The 27,900-nt window shown below is 27.8% G+C and overlaps 1 protein-coding gene and 1 pseudogene across 2 annotated transcripts in view; one reads left to right on the top strand and one right to left on the bottom strand.

Annotated features, from left to right (window-relative positions):
- Nucleotides 1-1,621: 1,621 nt before the first annotated feature.
- LOC149055728 (52 kDa repressor of the inhibitor of the protein kinase-like) lies at nt 1,622-2,226 on the top strand (annotated as a pseudogene).
- Nucleotides 2,224-27,900, bottom strand: part of LOC107165258 (putative G protein-coupled receptor No18) — a 194,177-nt gene continuing 168,500 nt past the window's right edge. For both annotated transcript variants that reach the window (XM_015513413.2, XM_015513414.2), the window contains 3 exons: nt 20,990-21,057; nt 20,634-20,830; nt 2,224-8,124 (listed from right to left, as the gene is read on the bottom strand). In XM_015513413.2, the coding sequence (XP_015368899.1) occupies nt 7,952-8,124; nt 20,634-20,830; nt 20,990-21,057 (438 nt within the window). In that variant the 3' untranslated portion in view covers nt 2,224-7,951. The remainder of the gene's footprint in view (nt 8,125-20,633; nt 20,831-20,989; nt 21,058-27,900) is intronic.

Here is a 27,900-nt window from a genome sequence, read left to right as displayed (position 1 = left end):
ATACATTTTATGAAGACGGTGCTGAAATATAAATGAATACTTATTTTTTTTGAAATAAATATTATATTATATAGAATTGTGTTTATTCTAAATATAATTTAATTGGTAATAACTAATAATTATAAGATAATCTTTACCTTAAAAGAAGGTAAAATGAAAATAATTAAAATTTATAGTATTATTATAGGTAACATCATTAATTCATAAATTAAGAATAGTATTAAAATAGATATAGGTTTAAAGATTAAAAACAAATAAAACATTTAAAATTGGATCATAAAAATAAACGATTATACTTTTTTGAAGTGTACTCACTACTCTTTTCCGCGATTTTCCACTAACCACCGCATTCTGGGAAATAAAAAAATTACCATATTTTTGCTCTACCTTCATAAATAGTGTAGGATATTTTTTGATTTCTGACAACCCCATAAGTTTAATATTATTTTTAAATTGAACCTTACGAAACTTTATAACATTTTATTTATAAAAGAAATTATCGAAAACTTTTTAAAAGCAATTATACTATGACGGCCACACATTTTTTTATGTTTCCATGCTTTTTCCGTTGTTGAATTAAAACCATTTTAAAAGTTTTGAAACATGAGATTTCCAAACCGTACTCATCTATTGTCTTATCTATCATTTGCTTTAAATATAATATTTAATCAACACGTCACAGTAATATCAATAATTATACATAAATATTGGTTATTGTGTTAATGTGTTACACATACTTACGTATAGTATATAAATAAAATATATCGCATCACAATCAAATAAAATATATATTTTTTTCAATTTAAAATCACAAAACAAAATTAATAATAACGTAAGTGATACGTTATTTTATCAAACATTAATAATAATAATATGTTTTATAAATTTATAATATTGTAATATTATTACAAACGTTTAAGTTTATCTATCGAACACTTATAATTTTTATAATTAATTATTATTTAAATTATTTACAATTTATATTACCACATCAATTAATACAATAAATTTCAATAATTTACAATACATTAAGTATTAAAATACTATTAGTTTGAACCAAACGCGAACATAAAATTAGTTATAGGTACATTTTTAAAAAATACACAGCAAGACAAGTTTGTGTACGATACACGGCCTTATACATTCGTAATATAGTAATTAAATTAATTTATTAATACGAGATCGAAATACACATTTATATAATATATATATATATATATACAAAAAGACTTTATTAGACGTCTTTCGATAAATCGTTCGTAAAACCTTTACGAATAACATTATATTGGTATGTAAACCAATATAACAGCAAAATATTTTAATTTTTTTTTCAAAAAAAAAAAAAAAACGAAGTTCTAGACAGCGTTAATTCTCAGCCAAGTGTCACCAATGGGTGATTTCTTAATTCAAGATATTCATGTTACTATTATATACTTATTGTGTATTTCAAATTGTAAAGTAAAAAAAATAAAAACATTTTTTTTTTTTTCAATATTCATAAAAAAATAACGCAATAATATTATTATTGGTAACAGTGCCGTATCCAGGGGGTGGGCTTTTGGGCTTAAGCCCCCCCCCCTCGAAATCTCAAGAAAGGTATTTTTTTTTTTAGTAATGTGTAATGGGTTCATATTATATCATAGTAATAATGTTGACGAGTGAGTTATGGCCACGATTCAAGATAGGTTATATTATATTTTTATATTTACTTATTTTACTTTAAATTATTACTCTATGACCTATGGTTTGAATTTTGGAAGCAAAAATGGTCTGATGAAGAAAATGACTTACCAAAAAGTGCATTAGACACATTATCAAAATGTCCCGAAGATTTATTCCCACATATAAATAATTTACTAAAACTTCTTGCTATTTTAGTATTTTGCCTGTAATAACGGCATCGGTTGAAAGAAGTTTTTCTTTTTTTAAAAAGAATCAAGACCTATTTAAGAAATTCTACCGGTGAGGTAAGATTAAACGGGTTAGCACTTATGAATATACATAGAGACATACAAATTGATGCAGATACTATTTTAAATATGTTTGAATCAAAAAAGGAAAGGCGTTTAGATTTAAAATTGTGACAATTTACATTAATATATTGAATAAATAATACATTAAATACTATGTATATATATATATATATATATATGTTTTTAAATTATTTCCTATTTTCCTATAGAGTTAAGTATGTATGTTAAAGCATAAAAAAAAAAAAAAACGAATCTTGGGTACGGCACTGGCGTTAGGTGTTTTACATATCGAATAATAGTAAAAAAATCCAATGATTTACGTTAATAAGGTCTATTTTATACAAAATTTATAAATTAAAATTACAGATTTCAATGAACATACATTTTCATTGCATTTGACAGTAAACATATAACGTCCGTAAATCTTAACAAAATCTACAATTATGGACAATGTTAACATTTTTAACCATCGAGTTTATTCAATTTATTTTACTATTTTTTTTATAGACAAATTGTAAATTTTTTTGAAGAATAAAAGAAATAACATTTTATGAAATGTATCAATTTTAATTATTTATGATGCACTGTTTGTACAACTTTCATCATCAGTTCAATCAACGATTTTTTTTCTCTCAACACTGAGTAATGGTAATTACTATAGTAGAAGTGGCATTATTATAGGTAAGTATACTAAATCTATGGATTGTGATTAGGCTCGCTCGATTTTAGGCATTTGAATATTATGTGTTACGATTTCAGCATTATTTGAACATAATAAGCTTATCAGATCAATATTTGTGATGTATTACTTATTGATTGACAATAATTATGTTCGTTAATAATGTAAAGCTCAAACCTGGTGTGGTGATGTTGTTGATAAGTGGTTAATAAAATTATGCCCCTATGAATAGATATTTTTAAAGTAATGTTTTAATTAATTTTTTTAGGAATTTACGGATTTTTAAATATTTATATTATATTATTCCATCATTAGATATGTATATTGTGTTTTGTGTATTAATAATGTTTTAAATGTATTAAAAAAAAAACCGACAAATATTGCTTGATTATTCAAAGAAAATTCTTTCATAACGTACAATAATTATTTAATTAAATTTAAAAATACGATGAAATCTATATGACCTAACAGACATATGTATTATTACAATTTTACAATCTACGGCATTTAAATTTCGCTAAAAATAAAATATGTTCTTTACTACAATGATTTTACTATTGTAACTTGCAAGTCGAAATCGCATTTGAAACAGGACGAAACATCTTCTAACGTGTATAATTCCTTTAAAATAATTTTTTTTAGTATACTTTTTTTTTTCTGTACAGATAATAGGTACTTCTTGATCACAAAATTACATCAACTTTTAAACCATTACAAATTTTTTTTTATTATGATTCATTTTAGATTATACTAAGTAATCAATTTTATGTTATTTCATTGCAATGAATATTTATACATTTTATCGCCCGTGAAAAATAATCAAGCCAAAAAGTATTTTTAATGTATTACAAAGTCCAATCAAATTATTTTTGTGTAAATGTCTCAAGTTTAAAATTGAAAAATGTATAAATAATAATTTATTCATATTCAAAAAGTATTCATCACTTTCACCACGTAAAATATAATATCTTCAGCGAGAGTAATTAATTTTAAACCTCCACGTATATTATTTTTGTGTGCGCGTATGTACCTAATACCTAAACATAAACGTTTTTGGGCGATCTTAACATTTACATTTTTATTACTTATAAGGTCTGATCCCAAACGTCTCCCGTCAAAAAAGGTTTTACGAACAAGCAACAGTTAATAATTCCTAAACGACTCCCGTCGAAAAAAAATGTACAAACCGATATAATTGTATAATTGCAAACTCTACAATAGTTATTGGACATATATACATGCCTGTCTTCCAAAACAGCCTACATAATAACTGCGCGATGTTATTACGCTCCTCGTAATGTTGTTGTTGTATAGTATTTACAGTTCCTGTGTATCATATTTTTAAATTTAAAATGGATAAAACGGAGTAACGAAAATATAAGATATATATATCGTAAAAACCGAAACATTGAACTATAGCTAATTGGAAATGTTGACATTATAATGTTAGTGGCGCATGATTCAGCCAGTGGGATTTGCTTCAGAATTCAGAGACAAACATTCTGGAATTGGAAGAGTGCTAAAATATTTATTTGGCCTTCCTTACCTACCACCGTCTTGGATTGTTTCACAGATGATTTAATGGCTATTAAACCAAAAGACGACAAAATAGATAAAGTTTTCGATTATATTTTTGAAAATGAAATAATTTTAGATAGCCGTTTCCCTTCTAAAATGTGGGCTGAGAGTTCATCTTTTCTTTCTTTGAACACAATCGAATGTGAAGCTTTCCACAATAAATTTAACAATGAATTCAATACTATACACCCAAATATTTTTAAGGTTATTGACATACTAATCAATATACAATCTGAAACGCAAATTAAAAATCGAAGTCATTTTAATTCACCGAGATCGAAAAAAAAACAAGAGCTCGTCGAATAAATTATCTACGAATTTTCATCAAATAAAATAGCACGCATAGACTTTATACAAAAATTGTGCCTAACAAGTTTACCTGATACATGATTTTTTTTAAATATTTATATTTATACATTTTTTACATTTTTTTATATTTTTTTAACGTTAAATATTTAAGATTTAATAATATACTATACTTTTTTTCATATAATTTTAATAATTTCATAGTGTACACCAATACATTTTTAACCACACCTCTTTTGAGGCAGTCCTAAGTCTGTATAAAGCGGGAAGGAACTTGAGTTGTAAAAAACCTGAGTCGTTTAGGAATTTACCTATTCGTTAGAGCGTTAGACTTTTTTGGACGGTATCGGCACAGATGCGGTCGGCACAGTTGCGGTCCAATACCTTTTTGGTGGCACTTGTGGTCACTATTTTTTTTTTACATATATGAACTGGTCTTAAAATACTGATAATATAATAATAATAAAGTTAAACCTATACTATTTTAAAAATCAAACTTTCCTTTTTTATATTATTTTTATATACAAATTATTGGTACAACGTTATCGATGTCAATGCGAAATAGAATAATATCCAAAGATATATGGAATTGCTTCCAAAAAAGACAAAGGACAAATAATATCGTTGAAGGTTGGAACAGCAGATTAAATAAACGATTTAATAGACCTCGACCAACTTTTTTAGCTCTTTATTACAACTGTCTTAAATTAGAAGCTCAGCATGGAGACTTATTGTTTGATCGACAATTTTTAAACTTGGAAGGAAAAAGACGGAAAAAATGTTACATTACACTTGACAGTAGAATTGAAAAAAAAACATTAAAATCATATGAAGAGGACAGAGACTTAAAAAAATGTCTAACAATTCTTTCTTTCATACAAAAAATGGATTAATAGGCAATAACAATTAACCGACATATCTCAATAAAATAATAGCGTCTAAAAATTAATAATTATATATTTTATATTTATATCATAATAGTTTACAATAAATATTTAAAAAAAAAACAACTTTTAAGCACGCCAGTAAATATTAAATAATATTTATTGCCAGTCCTAAGCCTGTAAAATTTCGAAGGAAAGTTAATATAGTATAAGTTTAACTTTATTATTATTATATCAGTATTGTAAAACCAGTTCATATATGTAAAAAAAAAATAGCTAGTGACCGCAAGTGCCACCAAAAAGGTATTGACCGCAACTGTGCCGACCGCATCTGTGCCGTAATCTTTTGGACGGGAGCCGTTTGGAAATTGACCTTTTTGTAAAACGGGGGCGGAATGGGCTACGACCAATTATAATATATAAGTATGCTTAACGTTCACTAAAATTATTTGGTTAGCATAATATAAGATGAAAAAACGAATGAACGTGCAAAGTGCGAATAATTAATGTGTTTGAAAGAGAATTTCATTTTATATTTTTTATCACAATACGAACCTATATAATAAAATATATTATTATATAATGAAATAAAATAATAATATTAATAGTAATATAAGTAAAGTATATTGATTTTTTCATAGATGACGTGTTGTTAAGTGTTTATTGTGAGTTAATAAGAACTTAGCGTTTAAATTCCTATTCGTTGGTCATTGCCAATACCTATATTGAATTTTGTTTGTTTTATTTTGAATGGCCATTGTTCACACATAAATATTAGAATCAGCAAATCAAAAATATTATTATAGATTTTTACACGCAAGAGCAACGCGTTAACCTAAACCACGATCAGTGACATTTAATACCTTCGTAATAATAGCAATTTGCAAGAAAAATGATACAATACAACACCTTAATACATAATAGTAAATCGATTAAAACAAAAACAAAGAATATTTAGCACTTATAGTGTCTTAGTCTAATGAAGAACCGAAAGAGAATACGCGTTTTCTTCCATTACTCAGCTGCTGAAATCGGCATGGACATAAAAGTTCGACGAAACGATCAAAACGTAGTGATACAAAATACAATGTATAACTTATAGCGAGACAACAATAAACTATTAAAATTTAATTGAGACTGAGTACATATATTTACATCGATTATTTAGTGTATTTTTTTAAAATATAATTTTAACGCGTTTTATGATAAAATTGGGAAAAAGAAGCATAGAATATTTATTAAATAAAAAAAAATACATATACCTATATATTATATGGTTTTAATGTTCAAACTATATGATACGTTATATACTGTATGTTATACCAACATATTATTTTGTTTAGTTTTTACTTTTCGTAAATTACTCATTTGTGTATATGAAATCGACACTGCTGCTCGATTGTAGTTTTCTAACTCTCCTGGTACGGGTACCGTATAAATACAATATTGCGTACGTCAACTTTTTATACCGCAAAAAAATAAGACAGACGTAACAATAACAACAATAATAATAATAATAATAATAATAATAATAATAATAATAATAATAGTAATAATATGTCGGTCAACGAATCGACTCGGCTGGAGCGGATGTGGTACGGAAATCCATAAAAAATTTCTTATGACCAGAGCCCAAAGTGGTACCAAGTGTGCTATCTTATATAATATTTTATAATAATTATGTAGGTGATTAAACCCTGTGTACACTTTATCGTACAAATACACATATATAACATAATATATAAGTAAATATGACTAGCTGTCAACTTGAGTGTACTGTATTATTACTATATAACAATGTTATATGTATTACATTATAAACAGTAAAACCTCGTTAAAACGGAACTTTATGGGACAAAAAAAAATTATTGTTCATAATTTACCTACCTAGGGTGTAAATATAAAGTTAAAACGCCTATGATATAAATAGTTATAATAAACTCAAAGATAAACTATTAAATTGTTTGCTTATTAAAAATCTTGTATAGGGAATTATAACTCAGTAAAGAATACAAAAAAAAAATATTTTTCCAAAACTCTGATAATATTTTTTTTTCTGTGGTGGGTACCAGTAAAATCTAAAATATTTATGAATACGATTAATTACATCGTTCAAAGATAAATATTATTGTGAGACATCTGAAATATGAACAATTATTTAAAAATTAACTAAGGGACCACGATGATAAAAAGTAATTTAAAAGGTAAGTAATGATATAAGACTTGTGAAACTTTATTGGTGCGTTAAAAAAAAAAAAAAAAATAATAAATATTGTTTATTCGTTTCACTATACTATAGCAATATATATTATTATTTATACAATTTAATAAAATGTGTGTAGGTACATTAGAAGCATTAAAAACAAATTTCGTTGTCACGTCTTAACGAGAAAAATTCGTGTTTTATACATATCACCGTTTTAACGAGATTCCGCCGTAGTTTAAAGTGTATAATGTATTTTAAGACGTTTAAGTCATCGAAATATCGCAGTATACGGTTGTATCGGTGACGATCGAATGACGATATTTGTTTAGACTTGATTCCTCGAATAATGACTGTATCTGATCACGAACCGATTGTGTGGCGTGTTCAGGTCGGGCTTGTGTCCGGTACAGTAGCTGCACGTTAACCGCCAAAATGCCATCCTGAAGTCCTGACTGACGAACGCGTATATGAAGGGGTTGATGGCCGAATTAATCCAACCTGCGTGAGTGGAACAAAATTAGGACGTTCAATAAAAAATATCAAAAAACATTATAAATCACAATATAATGCACTAAAAACACTGCTGCGGCTGGTAGATACTAGATATGCATTATGATTAGAGCATATTATAAATTATGTTATATTAAAATAGTGAGCCGTTAGCTCACTGTGTAAATATTTGCCTATGTACAGAAGAAGTGATCATCATTCGAGCAAGAATATACCTAGGTCACACCCGTCTAACTCACGCCAATCTCATCAGTAAAAACCAGTACCTTTATGACATGGCGATAAATAATATTATTATGCGATGTGATTCCAACAATTTAATGTTAATATCATAGTGATCAACTGCCCAAAGTCGTAGCGCACAACATTTTTAACAATTCATTTAGAACAAATCAATCGATAGTGACCGAAAAACACAGTAATTGCATATACGTCCATTTTTACAAAACATTAATTCAAAAATTGTAAAATGTACAATATTTATAGTTACTAAATATTCGTGTAGATATGCTTATTTATTAAGTTAATGTACTCTGAAACCAGTGTTGTTAAATTCTCATCAGATTATAATAAAAATAGGTAATATAATATACGTATATTGGTTGTGCGTATGTGCGTCAAAAGTGGCTGAATTTTGATCTGTTTGTAGAGTATAACTTTAGAGACAAGGTTTTAAAAGGTATAGCGAGCGATCGGTTAAGAACCAAAGATAGTGTTTATATTGGACATTTTGTAATTTTCAACATTTTTATTTTTTGTTGTTGCGGTGTATCATGTTGTCGTGTTAACATGAATAATTTTATTACGATTTTCGTCAATAAATTCACAATTCCTGCTGTTAATATTATTCGATTCTTGAGATACCTGAGAAAATTTTCCCTATCCGAGCATATAAGGTTTACGCAGTGTTCGTTCCGTTCAATAAAAATATGAATTTGTTCACGTTCACTTCCTATCCTTTTCAAATTCATGTTTTTTTCTTCTAATAAATGCGTTCATTGGGTCATTTATTTAACTTTTAAAATTTTTTTTATGATAGACATCTTTATAAAAAAATATTATTGTTTAATATATAATTAATCAATATACGTATTTTAAACATATATTTATTAAACGATAAATAAATTGAGCGTCAAAAAAATCATTCAAATTCATTAAAATATAAACGTCGTTTACGTTCACGTTAAATTTGAAAAAACGAGTGACGTTCACGTGTCGTTCACTAAATATAACGTGAGGATTCTTGAACGACGTTCTTTCCAGACACTGAGTACACGGATGCAGGGTTGTCATTATAGTATTCATACCAGTGAACTGCGAATTGGTCATCTATCTTGAAGAGTTTTATTTTCATCACCTATATACTCGTATATATATATCAGTTTTACTACGGTAGGTAGTTAATTATGGTACCCTGCAGTCTCTTAGTTAAATAAATAATATTAACGACACGCGTACTTATTTTATATAATTTTAACGTCAAACGTCAGTCCTATAATATACGAACATGTGCTCAAATATTGGTCGGCGATATGATGATAGTATTGTAATATATATATTACATTTTTATCATAGAATGTAAATAATTATTTTTTCGTTTTTAACACATGCATATTATATGAGACTATACATTCTGAGAAGTGAGAAGCTGGGCAAACACGCAAAAACTAGGAAATGTGAAAAATTGGTATAGCTTATTACGTTTTGTTTATTTATTTTACAAGTCTTCAAGTGGATATGCTAAAATATGTAGTATAGATCGCCTATTTTACATTTTTTTCGTCCAAAAATAATTACGTAAGTCAATAAATTAATGCACACAACATTGATATAACTATTAAATGATTTTAGTTTTTATCGTCTATAGTCTATAACTACATACCGCACGACTTTCTACTAAAACCACCTACTACATACTCAACGGATTAACTGGTAGGTATGTAAATACCCATAAATAATTAACAATTGCTTATGTATGACGTAAAATATGTTATTTATAGGGTATAAGTATACACATGTGAAATATTATATTTTGTTAAATATCATTACACTACATAATAGTATGTGGCGAGTGCCGAGTATACCTATATATTTATTTATTGTTTAAATTTAAGTTGAGTTTAAATTCAATGATGATATAATATGACGTAAGAACCCATATTATACTATTGTTTGGTTTCGATCGAGTAACACTAGACTTAAAGTCCACAAATTATTGCAACGGACATTTTATATTTTTATATTTTTCTTTCTTCTTTTTTTCGCAAACGACCAGTGTCAGACTATACTACTATATTAATCGATTTATGAATACAAACGTGTTATACAATAACACAGAAATATAACATCTTGCAATATAGTTATTACCTACGTCCCACTCACAGTTCTATTGTATATAATATATATTATAACTTTGGTCTTCAAGGCATAGAATTTGCATTATTTTTTAACACATTGTAGAAAAAAAGTTCTTTCAATATTATTTTGATTATATGCTAATTCAGCGGTCCCCTAACTGTGAGCCGCAATGTATTTACAGGAGCGCCGCCGCGTTGCTGTAGAATTTTATCATCCATCCCATCATTAATTTAATATGTACAAATAAATATTTACCTTTATATTAGTATAACTTATGTCTTTTGACTTATGTATAATCATAAAATTAAGTAAACATTTTCATATTCTATTACAAATTGTTCTGGTTATTATTATAAAAATTATATTTTTTTTAAGGAAGGGCACCCTGTAAATCCCTAATTTCCAAAAGGGTGCTGCAATCTAAAAAAGTTTGGGAACTGCTGCGCACTGTCTATAATGCATGCCCGAAATTATATTTTGTATGTTTGATAGTTTGAGCATTAAACAATAATAAAAAATATGTCTTTAAAATATTCTGTTTTGAGCCCTTTTGAATATTTTTAATGTAGAAACAATCAAGATTGACGACACCATCATATTATTTGCTTATAAAAGTCGTATTTTTGTTATTGAAATAAAAGTGTTAGTATAGGTACTCTTAGGCATATAGAATATGTTTTCATCTTTGTTATTTAAAATCTAATAACTAGTAAAAGTGCACAAGTGCATGTTTTTTATCTGTTTAGATAAATTTTTACTCTGTTGGTGCTTTAAATTTACGACTTCGCTGACATCAGCCATAGTACTATTTACTGTTTTTGAAAAATTTTTGTGACTACCTTATAATATCCACTAAAAAACCAAACTATATGTGTAACGTAAACATATGGCATATTTATATATATAAAATATGTATATAAAATGACTTGTCCTGGGTGATTCATCATCGCCTTGCCGAAACCTCTGAAGCTATGAGTATGAAATTTGAACTGTTATGAGCACCACGGTTTATGGATTGTGATGCCGAGTTATATTTTATGTTGTGTCTTCAGTTATATCCGAAAGACGACAATTTGTTGCTCCGTTCTCTGTAGTAGGTGAAAACCAAATGATGTTTCGTATATTAGCTGATTGTTTATTAAAGAATACACACTTTAAATTAATATAATAATATATATACTTCATTAACTCTTTAAGTTATAATTATTTATTCTGAGTAAGCATACTACTTAACTCGAATGAGTCGGTCACTGGACTGAACAGTTGATAAGACCGATACAGTCACCCTGTCGGCTGTCGCACGTATAAGCAAAAAAGAGATTAGATGCCTACATACCAGCGTCTATAGCCATTTACTATATTATAGTTAATATAAAGACTACCTTTATAGTTTATTCTAAGTTAAACTTAGTGTTGGGTACATAACAGGACAGTAGTTTTGTTTTGTAATGTAGACACCCACTAAAAAAAGGATTTTTCAAAATTCAACCCTTACCGGGGCTAAAAGGAGTAAAAAGAGTAAAAAAAAAGTTACCTAGCCGGAACCATTGAAGATATATGAGTATGGAATTGTGTCGGTAAGTTAATTTTATAATATAAAAACATTAAAAACCCCCTAATACAGGATTTTTCAAAACTCGACACCTACAAGGCTTAAAAGGATTATATATATATAATGTAAAGAAGAAAAAAATATTTGTTTGATCAGTTTAATCTCTGGGACTAAATAACTGATTTTAAAATTTTTATCTTGATTAGTTGCCCTTAATTTTTTTATTGCAAATTTGAGATTTATCATATAGAAAAAATAATATAATGTTAAATATATTTTTGTTTATTATATGGTTGCTAATTGCTATTGGTTATACTATTTAGCATGAATGAATAAAAAATTAGCCATTTGTTTTTAGGCACCAATTTTAAAAATTGTATCACCTTTACAGAGTTAGAAAAGCGATAAAATATTATGATCGAAAATACTTTTAGTCTTGTATTTTAAATGACCGTGTTTAAAATCTTTTATGGAGATAAATATAGGGTAATTCATGGTAATTTGTCTTGAGATATTTTGATCATGATTGGCCGGGTATAACCGACGAATTAAACAAAAAATTTGAATCGTATGGAGGTGGTATTTTTAACGGGCAACGAAGTACACGAGGATCAGATAGTTATATCATATTTTTATTATTTATACGAATGGAATCATAGGATCATATTGTTACTTTGTACGATTTGATCTAATAATACTTAACCTGGTTCTACGTCCAACCACTGTGTTATTTACTTTACCCAGATTTATAAACCATAGTATACACAGCCGTGCAGTGACGGTCGTTATAATAATGTCCTAGGCCTATGTATCGGTTGCAGTTTGGTTGTGTAATAATTTCCTGGTAGCTTTCGTATCCACATCAGTTTTTTTCTTTTTCATAAAAGTAGGTACATGTACGCAATTCATATACATATAGAAATGCTGCAGCATTCACCATGGTACATCGATTTGTAATCAAATCGAGAATACTTGAAGGGGAAATACCGATATTGTTTTCGTTTTTATTATATTTTTTTAGTAATTTCAAACAAATATTATTTTCAAAAGTTATTTTTTCTCGATATTATTTAATATATTATATTCATGTTTTTCGATTGTTTTCGACAGCCGTGACGAGTTAAATAAAATATATAGGTACCGTACTGAGGCTGACGTTCAAGAAACGAATACAAATCGAAAGATTGAAGCGGGTGTAAATGATCAAATCGTTTAACTAAATGTAGACTTGTAGGAGAAATGATAACCGTATTTTGCGTAGCTTGTCGACTGCAGCAGTGAATTGAAGAATATTACGTATCACGTCGGACAGAATAGTTTTTTTTATTGAGAAAAAATAACTCTGACAATTGTGTTTGCTGAGGTTTATTTACGTGCGTGTTTTCTTCCCGAGAATGCATCGGTTATTACTCGCGAAAATATTGTGAGAAAAACATTTTTGGTTGAAAATAAATGAAAAAATAAACCTTATAAATATAAATAAGATTTCATGCCTCTCGTCATAAAATATAAAATGTTTACACAAACAATACTTACATAACATATATACATACTTACATACGTATATATATATATATATATATATATATATATATATATATATATATATATATATATATATAATACCTAGCTATATGTATATATACATTCATATAGGTATTATATTATTGTACCACGTGACTACCATATACGAACGTAAACCACTATGGAACGTAGAATAAAATATGATATTTTAATGACTTGTTTATAGCTACTGTTGTTGTTTCGGCATCTTATAATATTATATATAAGCATTGATTAAATATACATTGTATATTTAATCAATGATATAAGAGCTAAAAAGACAAACACATTTCATCTCTCGAAACACGGCGGTGGCATTTGTTGTACAATATTCGCGAAGAATACGAAACAAAAACGGATGACTACTCCGTTTGCAGCATTGTTTTATAGGCGGCAAAAAATGGATAAGGTTAGGAATATATTGTCTTATATACAATACGGTTAATTCTTGGAATTATTTAAATAGCTATGTCAGATTTAATCGGACGTATTAATAACACGATAAAAATCATTTGGACTTAACGGCAATGCACTAGGATTAATCGTTTTACATAACTGCTAACGACGCAACTATGGCCGTGGCAGAGGAATTAATATATAAAAATATTTTGTCTCACAGTGACCGAAATTTCGTGGTTCGTGATACAACCACCGCATATAAACGACAGCTGCACATATTATTGTTAAATTATAAATACGAGTACTGCCATAGTTATAATATTGTCCTGGAATCGTCAAGAAAATAAAATCATCTCATCTAAGTCGAATGATAGATTATATGCATATGACCGTAGAAATTTTCCTCCAAAAACGAGATACCGTTGTTTTCCTCCACTGTCCATTTTTCTCCAATAAATAAAATAAAAAAATAGTTAATACAAATAACTTATGCGGTAGTAAAAAAAATAATGTATTTTTCATGTATTGTGTTTAATATAAATAAATCAATAAACGTCGCTTTTTCAGACATGTTTAAGAGGACGTCGCACCCGCATGTGTTGTCTCCGTCTTACACACGTACGGCATAGGAAATGTTCGTTCGCTAGTTTCAATAGACAATAGGGTATTGTCAGTTTTGATATTAGAGTGAATCCACCTCTATTATCAAGCTTTTAGGTAGCAACACTACCTGTGTTCTCTCGTTGGTTTTTTACGATATTTTAATTTTTAAGTGAGTTATGGGTACGTAAATTATGAATATTTTAAAATGTTCATAACTCACTTAAAAATTAAAATATCGTAAAAAACCAACGAGAGATCACAGATAATGTTGCTACCTATAAGTTTGATAGTAGGTGGATTCACTCTAATATCGAAACTGGCAATACCCTATTGAAACTAGCGAACGAACATTTCCTATGTCGTACGTGTGTTGTAAAACGGAGACAACACATGCGGGTTAGACGTCCTCTTAAATTGAAATTCGATGCTACTAAAAATATAGTCTTATTGATGCGAGTATATCGTATACATCCGTGTTTCTGTCTCACTCAATGGAATCATAATAATCGTTAACAACTGATACACAATATATAACATATCTATAAGTATATATAGGTATATTTCCGTATGCTATATATACGTATCTTTATTAGGCTTAATCATCGATAGCTGAAATAGATAGCCGATACCAGAATGTAATCATCAACCGATAAGGGCAAAATGTGATGCTATATGACAAAAATATTTTGCTAAAATATTGGATGAAAATAGACATAACTTTAGTCGAAAATAATGTGGAGGAAAATGAAACCAAACTTCTTTTTTTGTGGTGGAAAATGGACAGTGGAGGAAAACGTGCTGCATTCGAATTGGTTCCCATACCTGAAAATTGACATCCGAATTAGTTCCCGACATTCCACGAAACACACATCCGAATTGGTTCCCGATATTCTAGGTATAAGTGAAACACATCTGAATTGGATGCTATATAGCTGCATGTAACACTGTACGACTGTAATATGAACTTATATACTATTATACGATACGCGTACATATAGGCAGATAGTAAGATGGAGATGGACAGCTATATAGGTGTATAGAGAGATACCATTATAGCACTGCGATAAACACTTACAAATAAGGCGAAATACGATCTAATAATATTATTATAACATATTTCTCAACATTATAAGTACAAATGTACCAAAAAAATGATTTAGATAAGAACTGTGTCGTGAATTAATCGTTTTTTTTTATTTAAAGAAAAATTGACGAATTAAAAAAAATGTATTATTATTATATTACTTATTATTATTTTTATTTCTTTAAATAACTTTCATGACAAATGCAACAATTTTTAACCATACTTGCATAATATGTAGACAGTCCTAAGTCTGTATAAAATGATTAAAATGAGGAGGAAAATGGAAAATGTTTTTTTCCAGAAACTAATTCGGAACGACTTGGGAACCAATTCGTAACAACCCGGGAACCAATTTGGATACACCGGGAAAACGGTATCTTGATTTTGGAGGAAAATGGAACCGCCGTTGCATATTACCTATTCGAACTATGATACACCCACAAGCATATCACGAACATATTTGATAACCCGTTGATAAACGATTCACCTATAACGCTATAAATTCTTACGATGAGTAGGCAACAGTCCAGTGTACACTATTACTAATTTTGTTTAAATAAAATATTATTAATATCTTATAATATAATTATAAAGTGTTTAATTTTTTAAATATTTTTTTTGTTACTCGTAATTCGTATCTATAATCTAAAATAATGCTAATAACTGTCTTAAAGCTACGTCAGATGATACGAAAAAAATTAATATGTCTGGAAAATTGGATGGCACATTTTGTATGCGCGAGTAAAAATAATTGAGAGTGTGTTTGCGTTTACCGAAAACCTCACGTTCGAGAAAACATACTGTATTGTAATAATATGTATAATTACTATTACAATAATAGTATGTAATCAGAAATTGTTTATGTTTCAGTGGTGTTTAAACGGTGCATTATAATCTATGTGAAAAAGGAGATAGCTGATGTGGATATTATTATTATTACACGGTGCTTTGAGGTAGGACGCTTTTGAAATTTATATTGCTTCCGCCGGTTGTTCATCTCTTTGTTGTTTCTATGTCCACCGCGAATGTATAATATAACTACGCAGTTTCCGTAATTAGTGTGTTTCATGTGTACACGCTTATATTATAATATATAGATATTATATTATTCGAAATTTCGGCTTTTGAGTTAATATACGCGCTCAGTTAATACTAGATGACCTTTAAATATTGTTCATCAATGAAGAGAATATAATATTTCCATAGTTTTTTGAATTCCAGAAGTTTAGATCATGTGTGTATGAAAATTGTATAATTTGATTCTATGTGTAATAATAATGTTATGATAACGATAGTGCTCCAACATGTAGCACGTTTTTCAGTAAATGCTGTTGGAAATTTTGGTTATTATCTTCATGTCAAGAAATAATTAATAACTCTGTTTAACAATTATTTTTAATGCGTATGGCCATCGCGTTAACGACATGTAATAAAATATAATAGTCGCAAAAAATAATTCGTCTCAAAGCAAGTAATAAAATATTAAAATGAAGAAAAACCAATAATATAATAGTAAAAAATAAACGCAATATAAGTATATCAATAATATTATTAAATGTCAATTATAAAATGGTGATTTATTATTTAATAAAATATTGATTAATAATTCTGTGCAATATATTACGTGTATTAAACATAAACTTAAAATTTTTTGTGAGCTGTCAATATTTAAATTAAATTAGGATTGGAACTACTCATCCATGTAATAAAATAATACAAGAAAATGTTGTGAATTCATTAATGTAGTTTTTGAATTCAATAGACCCGTGTTAATTCCTGACATCAATATTGCAGATTTAAAATCCTCACATTTTTCCCTACATATCATTAATTTATTAATGTTTTTATTTTTATGGAAAATTATGTAAAAAATAAATAACATAATTTGGTAACTTATAAAACTTAATGTATAAGTCAGTCTTCAATGTATGGATATCAAAAATATATGGCATAAAACAATGTGAGTTGTTTATTTAGTACCACAATAATTACTTACAATAGTGACGTTCAAAAGTGACGTTCAAAAGTATACAATTTTAAAATCAATACTGTTCGATCGATCGACTGTAGAATGATGACCAACTACGTCAGAACATTAATAATATTTACGTCACATAGTCGTGAGAACATTAGAGCTAGTCATTAAAAGATGTTTTAGTTAAAACTAAATGTGTTTTAATTTATTATATTTTATTAGAATTATTATTAGTTGTTTTTCTTTAGGATATCATAGTAATTTTAATTCACTTACTAAAAAAATCCTATGACTATAATATAATACTTAGAAATACTTACTGGTACTTATAACTCCAATTAATGTACTTAGATTGCCTATACAATACGCCGTCTTATAACTGGCTATATAATAATATGTTTATTCAATAGGTACTTATTTTTAAAAAATGTAAAAGAAAATATTGAATAGAAATCGATGAAAATCACAATAGAATAGAATATATATTACTTAAAATTAAATTATTCATAAAATATAAACAATAACTATATATTATTATTGTTGGCAATGTCTGGCTACATATGATTAAGTTGTTTTTATGAAGGAACTTCGTGAAACAGGCAAATTTTAAATTTTAAAAAGACCAATTCTGTAAAAACTATTATGAAATAATTGTAATTTCATACTTTGTATAGCTCTTGAAATATCCTTTAAAATACTTGCTGCGTCGGTCTATTAATGTCTTTTATTCTTCGTTCAGGGTCGTATTTAGAATTTGGGCACTGCGGAATACTTAAAAAATCTATCACACCTAAAATATGTTTAAGAGACACGGTGATATTATGCTTATGTAGTTACAAAATATTGTAGTGAAACATTCCAGAAAATTTTCAATTATACATTGCTAAACGGCGTTAACGAACACTATAAAACGAACCTAATGGTATTAAACGCGAGGTGAATAACTTTTTAATCCCACGTAAAAAGTTAATTAATTTACTTATTTTGACGTTATTATTATTGAGTTCTAAAAAAAACATTTTCAGATACTTAAAACTCATTTAAACATTTTAAATGTCTACATAGTAACTTACACTAATTATTGATCGTGCAACACGTGCCTATTACAATCTTACATTTAGTATAATATTATGTAGTTTGTTTGTTTCTAAACGGCTATAATACATATTATCCAAATATGATTAATGTTGGAAAGCATAGCCGTATTGTTTTTGTACAAGTTTTGCATTAGCATGACATTTTAAAGTGATGTAGGTACTATATCAACTATTTTCAATACCTAGTAAGCATTTTAAAAACTTTTTGAAACATTATTTTTATGTTTTTTTAAATCATGAAAATTATACATGTGTATCATGTATTCTCTGATACTTCGTTATTATATTTAATTTTTTTTATTGATCTCAAAAACCCTGCATCTTTGACCATTAGTTATAATGATTATAATCATTGCAGGTGTATATAAGGATGATACATAATATGAGTTATTTTTATACTTTATATGGGCTTACATTAAGTATATCGTTGTCAATATAATATTTTGTTTCACCTTTGAGTGTCTCATATTAAAACCAAACAAAAGACTGTTAATTTTTGACTCATTTCATTGGTCTAAATTATTCACAGTTTAAAAGCTCGAAAACTAGTATCTAGGCAATATCATTATTGCACCTATCCAATTTGATAGAATAAAAACCATCAACCGTTTTATTTATAAAAAAAAAATAGGAAAAGATTAATATTCAATCGATCTTCCGGGGAATCGATAAATTAGCAAAAGTCAGCAAAATGAAATAAGAGTTAAGCTAAAAAATATAAATGTAATCTTGTTTCTGAAACGCACTGTCTAAATTTTTTTCTAACCACGTGTGTTCCGACTGTTTAATAGATCATATTCAAACATTATAATTTGTTTAGAAAGACATTATTTTATTCAGAAGAAAAGAAAGTTAAATAAATACCGGTGTATAAAATGACTCATATGCGTAAAAATCACTGGCTTATGAACGATAGGAAATTAATTTAACTAAAACTTCATGACGAATAAACGACAAATTGAAAATGTCTATTCATGCACTACACGTCTACACGAGATAATTACTAGTTAAAATTATTGCGGGATTTTGTCTTGTAAATGTATACAATATAATTATAAATAGTACGATCGTACAATAAGACAGTCAGTTGCTTGCTTGTGTACCCTATACGTGTATTGTCCGTTCAATTAAAAATAATGATAATATAGAAAAAAGTGTATTTATTTAAGTAATAAATCATAGACTTACCTGTATATAGGTACACACATTACATTATGTATAAGTCGAGAACCGAAAATAAACGGTTCCTCTATAAAGTAAAATACATTAACTCTATAAATAAGCCACTAAGTAAAATAATATATTCATCTAGTGTGGGTGCACATAATGGTGGTGGAGAGGGGGTTCGGGTCAATGGTTCATAACTCTCACAAAATATTTTCCTCATCCGTGTAAATGTATTTCTACAAAATGTCTATCTTCAAGTAACTTCAAGTAAATAATATTAGCACAACCCTATCCGAAAAAAAATATCGCGCGTGTTTCTAAATTTAATTGTAATATTAGATATGTTTTTTTTTTTTATTGCAGTAAGTTCTAAAACTTATAAAAATAATGGCCTCTTAATCAATATACAATTTATTGTATCCATTTTTTTTTTTTTTAGAAATGATGATTATATATTTCGTAACGATTTTCTAGTTCTGGGAGTCAGCAAAGGTCTATTCACATAAGACTGAAAACAACTATAACAAATTTCCACCCGCGGAAACTACTCCTCTCTTTGTGCTCCCTGCAGATAATATCATAATATCATTATACCAATTCCACGACCGGCCCTGCAGCTGCGTTTCGTAGTGATACCTAAACCACGATCATGACCACAACAATACGTATAATTATGTAATATTATATCATAGCGCTCACCCAGCCACGTGAGCCACTTCATTATCTCCTTCAGTATGTCGTACTCTAAAAAATACGGCGTGATCAGGTACACGATGAAGAACGGCAGCCAGCAGGCGATGAATCCACCGACAACGATTGACAGCGTCTGCGCCGTTTTGTTCTCGCGCTTCAGCGAAACTCGACAGTCGTCACCTCTGCGCAAACTGACATTATAGCTACAACATTGTCGTCGGATATGATTAACGTTAATATGAATTAATTATAGGCACGTTATAATAATAAAATATGTAATAATGCGGTTATATTAAAATAATATACGCATATTATGTATAGAGATGTGCAAGTGGCAGTCTGTTCGACCGCGATCTATTTACCTAACGCGCACGATTTCATCCATTTCCACCGACGGTCTTTCCATCGATTCGTGACTGTAACGGGATATCTGAAAAATCAACGATAAATTAGTTACATAATATGGCTTCGCACTGATATTTTATGCTGTACATGTACCTGTCTTGGAAATATAAACAAATGTGGGCTTATTAATCATTATAAATAAATCGATTGTAATAAATAATGGTATGGGGAAACTTCAACTGTTAAACATATTATTCTCCTATACTGTTGAAACTACGCGGACACCAGAACAGCCTTAAGTATACCTGAGCATCTATATGAAGCACTTGGACCCGATCACGAAAACACTATCAAAATCATAAAGTTTCCTAAAATAACCAAATTGTATAACCTTATCTGACATTTGTATTTTTTATTTGTATCTTTCTCTCACTTCCAATGCTGTACTTATATATTTTAACGTTATACCTTTATAAATAATCTACATTGTACTTAATATTCATAATGTTATTTAGCATCTAATTTAATATTTACATTGTACAATATGCCAATAACCTTGGTTGTTGCGGCTTTAATAAATAATAATAAAAAAATAATAATAATAATATTAATAATAGCCTTATATAACAATATATCGTGGAAAAGGTAAAATGTACGATAAATCTAATAATGTTTCTACCAAGTATCAATAGGATGTATTTTTCAAACACAAATATATATTTTTAGTTTTTTACTATTATTAATTGAACCCGCTGCAAGAATGGCATCTGGGAGACATTAAAAAAGTACTCATTATAATTAGGTTAACTTAAATACTGGATAGAAATATTATAATAAGTGGGTAAAGTTATATCGTGTTGAGAAGATTGTCGGTATACGTCGACGATGAAGTTGGTTGAAGTGTAAGTTGAATTGTGATGATGAGAATAAATCAATAAGCTTATAGTAGGTATCTATTTTCTTTGAACTGGGCTACGGTAAAAATATATTTAACAACCTTAAGGACTCCGCACGCGGTGCATATCGGGTTGTCGTTTTTTGCCATTAAGTTAGGCGATTATGCCTACGAATTTTCGAATTTTCATTTATTGGTGAAAAGCCCAGTAATCTACATTTTGTTTAATTTCGTTTAATTTGGTAGTTTGAGATGACCACTGTTGATACCATTAACGTGTGCATTTGTTTTTAACTATGGCTTGTATATCATTGAAACACAAATACAATTATTTTGAATTGTATTAATTGTGTCAATAATCTATTAAGTATTTGATAATCACAGTGAGTATATTATATTATAAATCATTAGAAAGTAAATTTATATATGTACATCGAACTTCTATAAAATATCAGAGCCACCTATTTTTTTCTTCAGATAGAAATCACACCAATTAGTTACGTTTTACGTCAAAATTGTATCTTAAGAGTTTTTCAGATTTATATGCATTATATTTCGTTATCTTTGTTTTCCACACGAATAACGAAACAAAAAACAATACTTCTGCGTTTAGCGCGAATTCATTAATAACGTCTAAGTGATTTCTGGGTTAAAAACTTACAACACACGACGTTATAATATATTTGATGAGACATAATTTATGTTGTATAACAGTGTTTTAATACAATATTACAATAATATTTTGTAAGTGTAGGTATAATAATATAATATAGTCTTCAATTTATCTGAAAAATTAAGACAAATCGGTTTTTATGATAATTTAAAACACTAAACTACGTGGTTATACGTAGAAAATAAAGTACTTAATAGTCCACTGAAAGTCCATAGAAAATCAGTGTTCAAAAGATTAGGAATTTTCACTACCTTTAATACTATTGAATTTTTTTGTATGAATGACAAATATTACATAATATTATATCCTGTAGAATATAATATTATGTCACGCTGACTTGTTGAACGTCAAATAAAATAAAAATACACGTACATTTTTTAGAAAAAGTTTAGGTTAGGTTAGTGTAGCGATGATACATTGATATTATATCCTTATGAACCGAGTACGAGCAGTTGTAAAACTATTTACGGTAAACAATAAATAAATAGTATTTTAAATCATTTTTTTATTTGCTTTCACTATTATTCATATAAATTCTATATGAGATCATATTTTAACACGATGTGATTATTAATTACATATTAACGAATATTTTATTTTTTGCTCTCAATTTTTTTTTTACAAATATTCAATCCTTAGTCCTTGAAGTCATACAAGTTTTTTAGTGTTGTTACCTGAATAATATATTATTACAAGAAAAGTTTTGGCGTGCTGAAATTCGAAATTAATTTTCAAAACAAGTAATTTTACGAGTGCAATTTACAGACACCGATTCGTCGGTGTCTAATAACATTAAAATACTTAAAGTAAATTAAACTTTAGAGAAAATCAAAAATGCTCATGCAACAGTTATTGAATTTAAATAAGTTAACTTTAAACCTTCTAATTAAAATTAGTGAGATCAATATAAAATATAATACTAAAAATAAAACCTCAACCAAAAATAAAATAATACCCATAGTGCCTCTTCCATTTTATATTGACATTTTTTGTTCATTAAATTATTTTCGAGAACTACACTTAAATTAAAACTAAATTGATTTAATTGTACTTAAAGGATTTTGCTATAAAATGAATTTTGAATCCCAAGCTGAGTGATTAGTGTTGATTTTACAATGACATGTTTTTTTTATGCCTGAAGACACTATTTAAAGTAGAAAAATTTCATACATTTTTAACTTCAATATTTTTTCTGATAGGTAAGTGATTTTAATTGGTACTTTAGGGATTAGATGTAAAAAATGTCCAGTACAATTTTTAATAATTAGTAAAACAAAACATCTAAACTAATTTTTGATATAATATAATTTCTCATTATGATGTAATTTAATGAAAAATGAATAACTGTTGTAGATATTTATTGAATTATAAGTACAATTGTCTATGCCTACCTTAATATCCTAAATAATGTTAATTATTGATAAGAAATTGTTTGATTGATAAAAAAGCTTAACAATGTAATACGAGATTCTTTATAAGATTTTATCATAACTATTCAAAATTAATGGTGATAGACATGATTTTCTCTTCATTGATATTTGATGTTCATATTTGGATGAAATTAGATATATAAACAAAAAATAACAATTTAATTATTTTGTTGTAATTCAAAAATATTCAATGGAACTTGAAACTTTTACGTATATTATTATGTCAAATAATTTAATGTGTATATAATTACGTATATAGTTTTATATTATATACAATGACTGTCAACATTTTTAGATTAATATTCGATTTTGGTTTATTTGTACCACTAATCAATTCAATATTAATACCGTTATACGTTAATACGGTAGGTACTGATTAAAATTAACCTATTATACTTTTATTACTGATTTCAAAACCAAATAACTATAATAGCTATATAAAAATATATACTAAGCCTCCTCTTAGAATCGTTTTTTGTATATTGCAATGATATATCACTGAATTCAAATTTAACACATCCATAATAGTGACGCACAATACCCTTATTATGTACCCATGGTGATTTTTTTATTTTCCGACGGGGCCAATAGGCTTAGTAATATGAAAGTTTCACTGTAAATCTAATAATAATACAAAAAGGCAGTCAATACGATTACCTATATAAAATAAAATCAGGTTAGAATAATTCAAAAACAAGGAATACAATTTTGAAACACTAGAGAAACAAGTTGGTATTTAGCTAATAATATCTGTGAATGATTTTTGTATCCCAACAATCTCCGGTAACCCTCCAAGAAGGTTAAAACGTAAATGGTGCCGTGACTTGCTTGATATATAAATTATGTTATAATAAAAAAAAAAATAAACATATATACAGTATATATATACATATATATTAACGTACTATGTTAAAGTCAAAAGTAAGTGTCATTAATGGGTGGCTACTCTCCTCAAACGTAACATATTATGTATATTGTATATAATTTATTGTAAACTGTTTTAATATTAATATTAACTATGTTTTATACCTTATATGTCTATTTGTATCAACATTTATTAATTGTGCCATGAGGTATAGATTGTAAATTTCATATATAAAAAAAAAAATTAATATACTTTATCTCATGGTTTATTTATAAATTACTAGCTGGCCCCGATAACATCGTTGACCGTTGAAAATCCCAACTCTATGTGAGCCTTGATGTACATTCACTGCATTGTGCGGTATGAAGGTACCGCGAATATTACAAGCCTCAAACTATCATTGTTTAGTCTACGTTGTTAAGTCAGTGATCCGATAATAATAACACCCCTTAACAGTATTTTTTAATTTTTTTTGTACAATTTTGTAGAACCAAAATAAAATTGTACAAAAAAAAAGTAAAAAATACTGTCAAGGTTAGGTATTATTATTCGAAAGTGGTCAGTACGTCACCATCACAGTGTACGAACGTCACTAGCAGTTAGTATATTATTAGGTAGGCAATCGCAATCTATAATATTTCTTACTCTAAAGTTTCAAAGTTATACCAAGTTATCAATTGTTAAATTTTTCTTAGCTTTTCTTTAGGGTTTTCCTTATTATTTTTATTTTTTTATACCACCTTTGTATTGAAGCGAAAAAAATTGAAAAAAAAATTCCAATCGGTCAAGTTGTTCTTAGAGTTTTAGTGAGACTAACGAACAGCAATTCATTTTTATATGGATGCAGTATTATCTTTATTATTTATATAATGTTTTTTTTTGAAATAAATGATTGTATTGGGTGAGACAATTCTATTGATGTAACGTATTTTTATTGTTTTTATTTAGTTCTAGAGCGTTTGTTTATGTTAACATTATGTTATATTGTAATATCAATATACAAAATATGCTAATATAATACTTAACACTTTAATGGTAAATGTTTACTAAGACGCTTTAGAAAATTATTAACGCAATTAAATTTGAAATTCGTTTGATCTATATAGTTTCGTTGATTAAAATAAAATAAGACAAAAAAAAGCGGGTTGGGTTACTGTAATGGATGGTATTAAATTTGAATTCAATGATGTAATATCATTGTACACGAAAAAAGGATTTTGAGTGGATATGGTTTATAAATCTAGGATATGTTATACACTTATACTATATTTTAATTATATTGTTATAATTTAAAAAAAAAAAAAAAACGTCGTCCGTAATTATTTAATATTATAAAATCGTGAAATTGTACGTTTTTTTTATCTTTTAACCACTTTTATTTCGAGTACCGTTTTGAAAATCGAAAAAAGACCTTTATAAAGTACCAGGTCAAGAACATTACCTTTCAGAAAAGATGCTACACTTGATACTTTTGAGAAAGTTTAGATGGAGAAAAAGTGTTAACAGAATAAAAAAGAAAAAGAGATAAACATCATTGTAAAACCAATACATTCCTCGCTCCGCTCAGAATCTAAAATTGTGTATAATTTTGATTTGGACTTTTAAACTTTAAACATCACAAACGTCATGATAAAATCTTATTTAATGTGTTAAATATGTTATTATTTTCAGTTTAAGATATTTTGAAAATATTATGTAATAAAAATCGGAACACATCCGCTACATAAAAATAACTCTAAACATTAAAAATGTTAAAAAACAAGTCTACAGTGTTCAGCACAATTCTAGAAAAATCTATGGTCCACACAAAATACTAAACTAAATGAAATTAAGTAAATAATCCTACATTGGCTGAATAACCACTTAAACCCTAAAATAGAAACCATCAATAACAGACTCCAAATTGGTCACACCAGACTCACCCATGGTTATCTGATGTCCCAAGAGGAATCCCTCACATGCCAGTCCTGTGGTGTCAATTTGTCAATCAAACATATCATGACCGAGTGTACACATACCGCGATGCAAAGGACCGCAAACAATCTTAGATATATTTCAGAGCTTTGGACCAAACCTGCCAGTCTTCAACATAATATCATTCTTCCAGCAAACCGGATTGGACAAGCTAATTTAGTTAGAATACTCGACCTTGTCTCTGTTTTTTCTTTCTTTTTTTGTTTACGATTAGTCAACTGTTAATGTAATGTATATATAATAATAAAAATTTAATATTGCATCCAATGGCCACAGCTGCCACGGACTATTTCTTTCTTTAAATAATAAAAAAAAGTATACAGTGTATGGATTTTTTTACTTATTTCGAGTCTGAATAGTTTCATTTTAAATGGTTCAAACTATTCGACGTGACGATTCCAAATAAGTATAAGGTACTTAGCAATGATAAATATATTATTGAAATAATATCAACTATTAAGAACCACTATCATCATATTTTATCATAATAATATTATTATTATTATTATTATTATGACGCATCGTAATAACATGTTATAATTTATATAAATATATTACTGTCTCTCTCGTACACGTTGGGATTGATTTAATATGTCCCATAATAATATTATAGCTACAATTATAAAGTTTGAAAGTTGTTATTATTTTCAATTCGTTTATGATCAAAATAATGCGCTGTGCTGGAATTGTTGACTTCACAACAATTATTACCGGAGACGTAATACTATAATATAATACAATAGGTATATTATTGTGTGAGGTATCTATACATATTAGAATTTTGACGTTAATAATATCCGTATTCAGATTTTCGGATTTCGGATTATCATTAAATCTCAGATGGTCGTTATGAATAATTACGCCGTTGCTTCCGAATAAACGCATATACAAAACACCTCTGTTGCTGTTAATTCTTTTAAAATCATTATTATTATCGAACGTTGAACGAAAAGAGGCTTCATGAAATTCGTTTAAAACATGCTGGCGCTGTTTTACTTGCACATGAAACGAAAAAGTTTTCTGTTTCTCAAAATAGTGAAAATTTGACTTAAAAAAATAAAAATCAATCAATCAATAGGTTTACAATTAGT

This window comes from Diuraphis noxia, unplaced genomic scaffold, assembly GCF_037042655.1.
Source record: "Diuraphis noxia isolate RWA-SAM2 unplaced genomic scaffold, SU_Dnox_SAM2 contig0004, whole genome shotgun sequence".
NCBI classification, from domain to species: domain Eukaryota; kingdom Metazoa; phylum Arthropoda; class Insecta; order Hemiptera; family Aphididae; genus Diuraphis; species Diuraphis noxia.
This window is presented reverse-complemented; position numbering and strand designations above follow the sequence as displayed.